The sequence below is a fragment of the Coregonus clupeaformis genome, chromosome 23 (assembly GCF_020615455.1).
Source record: "Coregonus clupeaformis isolate EN_2021a chromosome 23, ASM2061545v1, whole genome shotgun sequence".
NCBI lineage: Eukaryota > Metazoa > Chordata > Actinopteri > Salmoniformes > Salmonidae > Coregonus > Coregonus clupeaformis.
The window spans coordinates 18,246,616-18,258,825 of record NC_059214.1 but is presented as its reverse complement, the minus strand read 5'-3'; the positions used below and the strand labels follow the sequence as shown (position 1 = coordinate 18,258,825).

The 12,210-nt window shown below is 41.8% G+C and overlaps 1 protein-coding gene across 1 annotated transcript in view; it reads right to left on the bottom strand.

Moving 5' to 3' along the window:
• Positions 1 to 513: 513 nt before the first annotated feature.
• The window catches only part of LOC121536683 (G protein-activated inward rectifier potassium channel 1-like), a 33,423-nt gene continuing 21,726 nt past the window's right edge, over positions 514 to 12,210 (bottom strand). The window contains exon 3 of the mRNA XM_041844118.2: positions 514 to 2,072. Coding sequence (XP_041700052.1) covers positions 1,456 to 2,072 — 617 coding nt within the window. The 3' untranslated portion in view covers positions 514 to 1,455. The remainder of the gene's footprint in view (positions 2,073 to 12,210) is intronic.

Sequence of the window (12,210 nt, the reverse complement as noted above, 5' to 3'; positions counted from 1 at the left end):
CATTCAATAAATAGTATCATATTATTATGTAATATCCATAACAACTAGGCCTTTTTTAACACATTTTTGTCTTCTATGCAAGCCTTTTTATTTATTTGATAGTGTCGGCAAAAAGCAAGCTACCCGTGTCCCATTAAATCAACGTGTCAAGAATTTCTCTTAGATCTTTATTCCTGAAGAGTTTGAGTATCATACAATGTCATTGATGCTTTTAGTAGAACCAGATTACATGGCATTGATTCAGTAAATATACTGGTAATGGGGCTGCTGCAGACCCTGTGGGTATATAAAGATTATAGTCATTATAATAACATTATTGCTTTAGTTAAAGAGGGAGCATATAGACTCGTAAGACAAAGGTGGTTACTTTTTCCTAAATATAGGTACACCTCTACATCTATATCTATGCAGTAACAGTTAAGTTGAAATTTTGGTGCACATGTTTTACATTAAATGTAGAATAAACTTCAAAACGACTGTTTGAGAAGGCATACATGACCATGTGTTCAGTTGTTTTACTTCCATGTAAAAGAGCCATTGTACAGTACTGCTCAGGACATTTGTCGAAATGCCATAAATGCTTACTGCCATGAATAGTGCCATAAATAGTGTACTGTGTAATGGTTATGTTGTGCTTATAAGGCCGTAGTATGGGCCCTTTCAACATATGTGTTACCTTGAAAAGTAAGTTCACGTTGCTTAATAAGATTGTGCCCAGTTCCAATCTGTCATATGATGTGGACCATGCATTTGCAAATATAGATTGCATCGTCCGGCAACATACAGTACGCTTGCTGAACTAAGAAATTCGTAAAATCTCACATGGTAAAATATCATCCTATACATGAAATACCAAAAATACACCCGTGAACAAACATGGAAATGGAAACAAGGTAATATAGTAAAGGCTAAACATCTGTGTGTATTTCCTTTGTCGAGCTAAGACAATAAGAGTAGCATGCATTTAACAGAACATTGCCACACAATTTTACATTAAACAACAAAAGCAGCCAACTCAAATCGAATGTATGTAGTCTTCTCCACTGCAAATTAGACCCATGTAATGTAGGTTTAACCATATGGCTTTGTGCAAATGTTCGGATCCATTGTAAGTAATGTCACTGTTCAAATCATCCCTGTACAATAATACAGCAATAAATGTCATGCCAGAAATTACAGTGAATCTGTTTTGCATGCGCTTAGTGTATTGTACATGCCAGATTGTGCTAATCATACATTGTCCTGAAAAAAACAGAGGTCTTTCATCATAGCATGTACGCTTACATCCAGGAACAAATGTGCTGTATTCCATCACCCCCCTTTATAAGATATATCTGTACATATTTATACACTACATTTTCTTGAGTATAAGAATCATGTCCTTTAATACATTTAAAATAATACAAGGGTTGGAATAACGGTAGGGGTGTAATAAGTTAAAATGGGTCGCCCATTCTACGTGAAGCGGTCGGAATTCATCTTTCTGAGTTTCGGGGGCAGGTGTCCCCCTCCCCCCTGCATCCTTAGCAGCTTGGGGGGCAAGTCTGCAACGGATTGGCTGATGGGATCGGAGCTGATTTTGGAGGCCATCTTGTTCACCTGTTTCTCATCAGAGACGCCGGGGACGGAGCTGATGCGCTGCAGCTTCATGGGAAGGTCCCCCATGCTCCCGGGGTAGATCATCTCCGAAGTGGTTGAGCTCATCCTCAGCAGCTTCCTAGGCATGGGCAGCCCGTCCCGTCCGCAGCCGCCCCCTTGCATCTTCTGCAGCTTGGATGGCAGCTTGGTGGTGATGCTCTCCTTATCCTCCAGGTTCTCCAGGCAGTCCATGGAGCTGTTCTTCCCCCCCTCGCCGCTGTTGCACAGGGACGGGGCCATGAGAGGAGAGGACATGAGCAGGTTTTCCTCCTGCTCCTTCACGCTGTACGGGGGAGTATTGACCTCAAACGTGGCATGGAACTGGGAGTAGTCCACCTTGAAGAACCCCTCCTCCAGGGAGATGACAGGGAAGAAACGATGTCCCCATAGAACCTCGTCCTCAGTGTAAGAAGTCCTCGCTTGGCAAGTCATCCCTGTTGAACACAGACAAAACAGAGAAACAAAAAGATAATGGATGATTGGATTGACTATCATTATTTCAGGAAATCAACTTGATGACTTGGACTCTACGCAGATAATTATGTCAGATTGTCTGTGCACAAGGCACACAATGCTAATGCTGTAGAGATGAAATATTTGACTAATATAGCATTAAACAAACACTTCAGAATCAAAGAGCAACCCTTATTCAATGACATGCCTGGCGCAGTGCCCTCAGCTCAGTCACAACAATGAAGTGTTCCTAAAAGATTGTTTTCATTCAACAAACAATATCACTCACAAAACCGACTTGATTAACTAGTACAAAGGAATTTGCCTACAAAAAACACGTATTTGATGTTCAGATTCCATACAACACTAATTGTATGGAAGCAGAGAATAGCTGAGTCAGTATGGGCCTAGAGGCCATACAGTAATGAATTATTAGATGAAAAGCACTACCATATAAACAATGTTTGCTTTCAGAGATGTTCTCCTGTCTGACAAGAAAATACCAAAACCATTCTTTCTCCTCAATAACTCTAACGCAATTAAAAAGCACACAACCAATTTCTTAATTGGTCATCATCTGTTATTGGTCTTTCACTAGATTAGTGCTAAAAGTATGCACTACTAAAGGTGCCACTTTTATAACACCTATCCCTCTTGTTCTCATTAATGTATGAGCAACAATACCGGGAGCATCTACAAGCATTCATCTAATACATAAAGCATACAGAACAGTGCACCCGAGCGGGATTCATTGTCTTTGGCGGAGTACAACATTAAAATGACTCTACATCTTTATTCCTGAAAGACTGTTTTCATTTAGCCTTTCATTGATAGGGAAACAATTGCTATTTCAGAGGCAGTGAATCGTGTTGACACTTTAAAACAATTTTCCTAAATAAGTAGATGTCTTCTATCTAAGCCACGCTGGAGTCTTTTGCTACTCATCAATTCAGTCCACATAGTGACCTTGGTTAGGAACTACAAAAGAGCAGATTAAGTTAATACAATTACTTAAATGCTGGACCACAGGAGGCTTAGCAAAGACAAGGGTGCAATGGGTCCAATGGACTTTCCTGACAACTCATATCTCTTTGGGAAGTAAAAATATTTATTACCATTCATGGGACTTTTAACTATGTGGACACCCCTTCAAATTAGTGGATTCGGCTATTTCAGCCAATTTCTGCCCTGCTAGAGCTGCCCAGGTCAACTGTAAGTGCTGTTATTGTGAAGTGGAAACATCTAGGAGCAACAACGGCTCAGCCACGAAGTGGTAAGCCATACAAGCTCACAGAATGGAACCGCGAGAGCTGAAGCGCGCAGTGCTTAAAAATCGTCTGTCCTCGGTTGCAACACTCACTCCTGAGTTCCAAACTGCCTCTGGAAGCAACGTCAGCACAATAACTGTTCATCGGGAGCTTCATTAAATGGGTTTCCATGGCTGAGCAGCCGCACACAGCCGCAATGCCAAGCATCGGCTGGAGTGGTGTAAAGCTCGCAGCCATTGGACTCTGGAACAGTGGAGTGATGAATCACGCTTCACCATCTGGTAGTCTGACGGACAAATCTGGGTTTGGCGGATGCCAGGAGAACGCTACCTGCCCCAATGCATAGTGCCAACTGTAATGTTTGGGGGAGGAGGAATAATGGTCTGGGGCTGTTTTTCATGGTTCGTGCTAGGTCCCTTAGTTCCAGTGAAGGGAAATCTTAATGCTACAGCATACAATGACATTCTAGACGGTTCTGTGCTTCCAACTTTGTGACAACAGTTTGGGGAAGGCCCTTTCCTGTTTCAGCATGACAATGCCCCTGTGCACAATGTGAGGTCCATACAGAAATGGTTTGTTGAGATCGGTGTGGAAGAACTTGACTGGCCTGCACAGAGCCCTGACCTCAACCCCATCGAACACCTTTGGGATGAATTACAAAGCTGACTGCGAGCCAGGCCTAATCGCCCTACATCAGTGGCCGACCTCACTAATGCTCTTGTGGCTGAAAGGAAGCTAGTCCCCGCAGCAATGTTCCAACATCTAGTGGAAAGCCTTCCCAGAAGAGTGGAGGCAGTTGGAGAAGCAAAGGGGGGACCAACTTCATATTAATGCCCATGATTTTGGAATTAGATTACATACTTTTGGCCATGTGGTGTAGATAAGATAGAAGTCATGTAAGAGAGGTTTCCGCTATACTCTTTTAGCAAGCTCAGTGTGGTCAGCCATGCTGCCCATCAAGGCTCAGTGAAGGAAAGTTCAAGGTTCAGTTCCATAGATTTAACAAGATACACTTGATCATGAGCACCAGGCATCAATGTTCAGTTACTGGAGACGTTGAAATAAATGAATGCTTAATAAACACTCCACTCATATCCCCGTAAACAAATTAATATAATTAGTCAAATGATGAGGATTTAATTAATGAGCAGCAACATGAATTTGTTTTACATAAAGCTATGGGTTCATCTTCAGGATAACCCTCTCGTCCCTGTTATTCGGCAGATGCTATCGTAATTATTATTACAAGATCTGATTACTTGCATTGTATCAATTCACACTGAGCAGACCTTTTGTACTTTTGAATGTCTAGGAAAACATGGCTACGGAAGGCAGTATTTTGCACAGCCGCCCCATAATTCATTACATGAATTCATCAACAAAAATTAATTCTAACAGATATGAGATGCATATCTTAACATTTGTCAGTCAAGAACATTGAAATGAGACACTTCTTACATTTCCTTTTAACTAAGTATGCAAGCTATTAAAATGCTGGAGGCACTTGTGTTCTTGGAGCCTTGTTCAAGTCCATTAGAAGCTGAGTGGTTGCGCTGATATAAATATCACGTATTATATACTAACTACTAGTCTACTAGCTTAATAATGTTCATGCAGCAATAAATGAATCATAGCTCTTAAGGCATTAACAAGCATTCAAAGAAACTAAAGATCATGTTACAGTAGGTATTGTGTATCTTTAATTGAAGCTATGACAATCTGTGTTTCTGCCACTGTTTCCACGGTCCACGCAATAATCCGCTGATAATAGCTTTTAACAGTCACAGTCAAGTGACAGATGTGCCAGAAGGAACATTTACTATGGTCAGGGTATTCTGAGTATTATTTCTGCACTATCGCTCTGCACTTTCGTGTCGAGTGCTCTATTGTCCCTCTAACCACTCTGACCTCAATGCAAACAGGATCGAAAATCAAATCAAACACATAATCAAAACAGTATCTTCCTTTTAAAACTCACCTGACTGTGATTGATCAATTTGAAGAAAGAAGTTCAACAACAGGTTGAAACTGAGTGGAAAACATGATCCTTGTGGATGTTGTTTCAAAGCCTAACACAACGAAATGGACAGCGATTTCTAAGGTGATGATTAATTCAAAACACCCATTTTGGCCGACCCATTTTTCTGTAAGTCTTCACAAGGTTTTCACACACTGTTGCTGGTATTTTGGCCGATTCCTCTATGCAGATCTCCTCTAGAGCAGTGATGTTTTGGGGCTGTCGCTGGGCAACACAGACTTTCAACTCCCTCCAAAGATTTTCTATGGGGTTGAGATCTGGAGACTGGCTAGGCCACTTCAGGACCTTGAAATGCTTCTTACGAAGCCACTCCTTCATTGCCCGGGCGGTGTGTTTGGGATCATTGTCATGCTGAAAGACCCAGCCACGTTTCATCTTCAATGCCCTTGCTGATGGAAGGAGGTTTTCACTCAAAATCTCACGATACATGGCCCCATTCATTCTTTCCTTTACACGGATCAGTCGTCCTGGTCCCTTTGCAGAAAAACAGCCCCAAAGCATGATGTTTCCACCCCCATGCTTCACAGTAGGTATGGTGTTCTTTGGATGCAACTCAGCATTCTTTGTCCTCCAAACACGACGAGTTGAGTTTTTACCAAAAAGTTATATTTTGGTTTCATCTGACCATATGACATTCTCCCAATCCTCTTCTGGATCATCCAAATGCACTCTAGCAAACTTCAGACGGGCCTGGACATGTACTGGCTTAAGCAGGGGGACACGTCTGGCACTGCAGGATTTGAGTCCCTGGCGGCGTAGTGTGTTACTGTTGGTAGGCTTTGTTACTTTGGTCCCAGCTTTCTGCAGGTCATTCACTAGGTCCCCCCGTGTGGTTCTGAGATTTTTGCTCACCGTTCTTGTGATCATTTTGACCCCACGGGGTGAGATCTTGCGTGGAGCCCCAGATCGAGGGAGATTATCAGTGGTCTTGTATGTCTTCCATTTCCTAATAATTGCTCCCACAGTTGATTTCTTCAAACCAAGCTGCTTACCTATTGCAGATTCAGTCTTCCCAGCCTGGTGCAGGTCTACAATTTTGTTTCTGGTGTCCTTTGACAGCTCTTTGGTCTTGGCCATAGTGGAGTTTGGAGTGTGACTGTTTGAGGTTGTGGACAGGTGTCTTTTATACTGATAACAAGTTCAAACAAGTGCCACTAATACAGGTAACGAGTGGAGGACAGAGGAGCCTCTTAAAGAAGAAGTTACAGGTCTGTGAGAGCCAGAAATCTTGCTTGTTTGTAGGTGACCAAATACTTATTTTCCACCATAATTTGCAAATAAATTCATAAAAAATCCTACAATGTGATTTTCTGGAAAAAATGTTTCTCAATTTGTCTGTCATAGTTGATGTGTACCTATGATGAAAATTACAGGCCTCTCTCATCTTTTTAAATGGGAGAACTTGCATAATTGGTGGCTGACTAAATACTTTTTTTCCCCACTGTATGCATAGGCCTATATATGAGCACAAGTCTAGCCTATACTCCAAAATTAACCGCCTTTGAGTGTGGACTGTTTTTTTTTATGCATACTGGATGGACTGGTTACGTTATGCTATGCTCTAAACTTTCTATTCATTAGTCAGGGAGAGAACGTATAGGCCTAGGTGATGCTGTTGGTTCATTGATTGTGCAGGGCGGCTTACAGAGTTTAGCCTACAATTTTAGTGAATTTGTATTTGATTTTGAATAGCCTAGTAATAGGACGTTTTTTATATTTTCACAATTAATAGGCTGACACATTACCTTTTAACTACAGAATATCTCACCACCATGCATTTCCATCTCCTCCTCTCTCTCCATTCCTTCTCGAGCACACAGAGATAGGGGCAGTGATGCCAACTTAGCAATTTTGTTGCTAGATTTAGCAACTTTTCAGACTACCCTGGAACTTTTTTTTTTCAAACAGTACCTACAGTGTGGTAAAAAAGTATTTGATCTCCTGCTGATTTTGTACGTTTGCCCACTGACAAAGACATGATCAGTCTATAATTTTAATGGTAGGTTTATTTGAACAGTGAGATGTTATGAATTGATTGACATTTTAATGAGGGAAATAAGTATTTGACCCCTCTGCAAAACATGACTTAGTACTTGGTGGCAAAACCCTTGTTGGCAATCACAGAGGTCAGATGTTTCTTGTAGTTGGCCACCAGGTTTGCACACATCTCAGGAGGGATTTTGTTCCACTCCTCTTTGCAGATCTTTTCCAAATCATTAAGGTTTTGAGGCTTTCTATGGGATTAAGGTCTGGAGACTGGCTAGGCAACTCCAGGACCTTAATGTGCTGCTTCTTGAGCCACTCCTTTGTTGGCTTGGCCGTGTGTTTTGGGTCATTCTCATGCTGGAATACCCATCCACGACCCATTTTCAATGCCCTGGCTGAGGGAAGGAGGTTCTCACCCAAGATTTGACGGTACATGGCCCCGTCCATCGTCCCTTTGATGCGGTGACGTTGTCCTGTCCCCTTAGCAGAAAAACACTCCCAAAGCATAATGTTTCCACCTCCATGTTTGACGGTGGGGATGGTGTTCTTGTGGTCATAGGCAGCATTCCTCCTCCTCCAAACACGGCGAGTTGAGTTGATGCCAAAGAGCTCGATTTTGGTCTCATCTGCCCACCACTTTCACCCAGGTCTCCTCTGAATCATTCAGATGTTCATTGGCAAACTTCAGATGGCCCTGTATATGTGCTTTCTTGAGCAGGGGGACCTTGCGGGCGCTGCAGGATTTCAGTCCTTCACGGTGTAGTGTGTTACCAATTGTTTTCTTGGTGACTATGGTCCCAGCTGCCTTGAGATCATTGACAAGATCCTCCCGTGTAGTTCTGGGCTGATTCCTCACCGTTCTCATGATCATTGCAACTCCACGAGGTGAGATCTTGCATGGAGCCCCAGGCCAAGGGAGATTGACAGGTCTTTTGTGTTTCTTCCATTTGCGAATAATCGCACCAACTGTTGTCACCTTCTCACCAAGCTGCTTGGCGATGGTCTTGTAGCCCATTCCAGCCTTGTGTAGGTCTACAATCTTGTCCCTGACATCCTTGGAGAGCTCTTTGGTCTTGGCCATGGTGGAGAGTTTGGAATCTGATTGATTGATTGCTTCTGTGTACAGGTGTCTTTTATACAGGTAACAAGCTGAGATTAGGAGCACTCCTTTAAGAGTGTGTCCTAATCTCAGCTCGTTACCTGTATAAAAGACACCTGGGAGCCAGAAATCTTTCTGATTGAGAGGGGGTGAAATACTTATTTCCCTCATTAAAATGCAAATCAATTTATAACATTTTTGACATGCTTTTTTCTGGATTTATTTGTTTTTATTCTGTCTCTCACTGTTCAAATAAACCTACCATTAAAATTATAGACTGATCATTTCTTTGTCAGTGGGCAAACGTACAAAATCAGCAGGGGATCAAATACTTTTTTCCCTCACTGTAGGAACAAATGTAATTACTTGTAAAAATGTATTTGGAACTTTTAGCAATTTTTGAAAAGTGACTCAAACACTAAAATGCACGCATTTTCCCTCTAAATGACACAAAAATTAATTTCTCTGTCACACACTCAGTCACAACACACGTGCCTGGCTGCAAAAGTGCATTGTGAGTGACGTGAGCAGCAGGCGCTCAGCTCGTGCACAGGCAGCAGCAGGCCAGCCAAGCAGCACAACAACCTTCAGAGCGCTGGAGAGAGATGCCTAGCGCACATATTATTTGAGTTAAGTTGCTTATTCAATAAGATAGCATATATACCTTGTTATTAGCTTGTACCTATAATTGTTGATCAGTTAGGTAGCATGTTAACTAACTACCAATACACTGCTTAAAACTATAATTGTTCAGAATGTGTAGGTTTACTAGTTAATAAGAAAATAAATCAAATGTAATTGTTCAATAATTCAATGTGTTGTCTTAAAAAAAAAAAATATCTGATCATATAAAATGTGTTGTTTATATTACTTTGACAAATAAAAATATGTGATAATAAACAAACAAATCTAAACTAACAAATGTCAAATCACATTTGTCGCCGAGATGGCCATTCAATTTGAGTAACATTATTGTGTATTCTACGTAGTGACGCAGTTTTACGTTATTACGTAATGACATCATCACACAATGACATCACAACGTCATTTAGCAACTTTTAGCAACAAATCGACCTGCCTCTAGCAACTTCCCCTGAAAATTATTTGGCAACACAGAATAAGGGCTGTCAGCAGTTTAATAAAATATGTTTTGTTGTGAAAACATGTTACTATAGATATACCCGAATAGATTTCACTTGGTTTCCCAAATTAAGCACTGGGTAGCTAGTTGGAGAGCCCATGGCGTACAGAGTTTGGGAGGAATATCACCTTTCGCACAGCGAGAGGCTGCATGCTCTTCAGACAGTGGTTGATGCATGGAGTGAAATAACCAGAGTAGCCTACCGGCGGGAAAGCGGCCTCCATTCGCTATTCGAGTGGATATGGATGTCTATTTTTCCCTGCCCTTGTTCCTGCCCATTTGATTTTGTAAAGACAAGATTAAATTGAGAATAGTCTGATGTGTGAAAATATGATCAGAATAGTGTGTGCAGCCTGAAGCAAGGAAGAGAGCGCAAGCTTTTTTTCCCACACTTTCTCAAATCATCAATAGCCTATAGTTGCATCATGCAGCCCATATATGTTTTGATTTCTAAGACATTCTAAGGTTTGTATAATTAACTAAAGTTGCCAAATAACTCTAAATCTAGCATCTGTTTCAAATGATCACTTTTACGCTTTACATAGCCACTTCATACATTTTTACAGACGCTCTTATCCAGAGTGACTTACAGTTAGTGAGTGTATACAAAACATTTTTCCATACTGGTCCCCCGTGGGAAACGAACCCACAACCCTGGCGTTGCAAACACCATGCTCTACCAACTGAGCTACACGGGACTAGCTCTGGAATGGGAAAAATATCCTTTCAATTTTATTCAGCTAAGTTCAACTATATCCTTCTTACTATAAAATCATATAATATAAAGTTATGGCCCAGGACTTATAAACATATCTTGTCAGCTAATTGAACAAGCCCAGCCTATGACATGACACAATTTCAGATAGCATACAGTAGGCCAACTCATATTCTGTTCTTCTGAAATACATTTTATTCATATCATAATGTTTAAATAATTGATTTATTGTGATGGTGTATATTACATAGATTTATTAGACTTTTTAAAATGTAGATGTTCCAAAGGCGCGCATAAGCGGCTTGTATGCGGCTTGTATGCGTGGAGGCCTGGAGATGCTAAACGTGTTTATGTTAATTAACGGTCAATTACCGGCAGACTTTTGCATGACAATAACCATCTGACAAAATGTAATGACCGCCACAGCCCTAGTCATCAACAGGCATATGTGACTCGTTTCAGGAAACTAGGCGTATGTCGCATGTCACTATTTCACAGGGGAGCCATTTGAACGTAAACTTTTTTTTTTTTGGGGGGGGGCAGAAATGCCTTCTGGAACATGTGAACCTTCATGTGCCTTAATAACAAACTTGTATGCCATCTGTAAATACAAAACAATTTGTTAAATTACGAGCCTAGTTGGTTTAGCCACAGAAAAAGACAGCAACCTTCCCACTAGCCATGATTGGCTGAGATAATGAGTGGGCTGGACATTCCGAGAGATGAGTTCGGATTGGTCTGCCATGTAGCACGCTTCTGTCTATAATATGAGCTGGTCAGTATGTGTAGGTAGTCCTTTCAAACGCAGCTTTTTTTTCAAGATATCGCATAGTAGAACTGCATAAGTGTTGCGCTCCACTTTCTGGAGGACCGAGTTTTGAAATCAGTGGAATTAGAGTATGATACTGTCGTGTATGAAGATTATGACTAGTCTAGAGGGACAAAGAAAATATGTTTATCTTAGTTTAAATGTAGCAGTTGTAGGGTGACGCCCCAGGGGGGATAGGTGATTGGACGAAAGAGGGAGCCACCCATATTCTGCTTTGTTTATAAGTATGGGCTAGTCAAAGAGGGGGCAGAAGCATTCAGATTAATTTGGGACGGTGCTTCTCCAGACACCGCGGGTCTGTAACTCATGCTGAAAGCTTGTGATATGAATGAATCTTATGATCCAGGTTCAGTATGAGCGGACTCCTTTGTTCATCAGCAATAATTGCCAGCATTTACTCGATACGACAATACCTAAGGAGATTAAGAAAATTCTGGCATTTGATTGCAAATATGCAGACGGAGTCGAAAAGAGAACACACAGAAGGCTGTTGTAAAACACCTGTCTCTGGATTACATCTTCAAACTAAGGGCAACCATGGCATCCGTGACAGAGATGGAGAAGTGTCCATCCATATATACGGGTAAGAGAGTCTAGCTAGCTAAATTTTCAGATATTACACGTTTCTAATTTAGTCAGAAAGTCATTTTCATTTCAAGGGCCGCAGAGTATGACCCTACCTTACACAGAAAGTGGCACAGGTCCTAATCCAGGCACTTGTCATCTCCCGTCTGGATTACTGCAACTCGCTGTTGGCTGGGTTCCCTGCCTGTGCCATTAAACCCCTACAACTTATCCAGAATGCTGCAGCCCGTCTGGTGTTCAACCTTCCCAAGTTCTCTTATGTCACCCCGCTCCTCCGCACACTCCACTGGCTTCCAGTTGAGGCTCGCATCTACTACAAGACCATGGTGCTTGCCTACGGAGCTGTGACGGGAATGGCACCTCCTTACCTTCAGGTTCTGATCAGACCCTACACCCAAACGAGGGCACTACGTTCATCCACCTCTGGCCTGCTAGCCCCCCTAACTCTACGGAAGCAC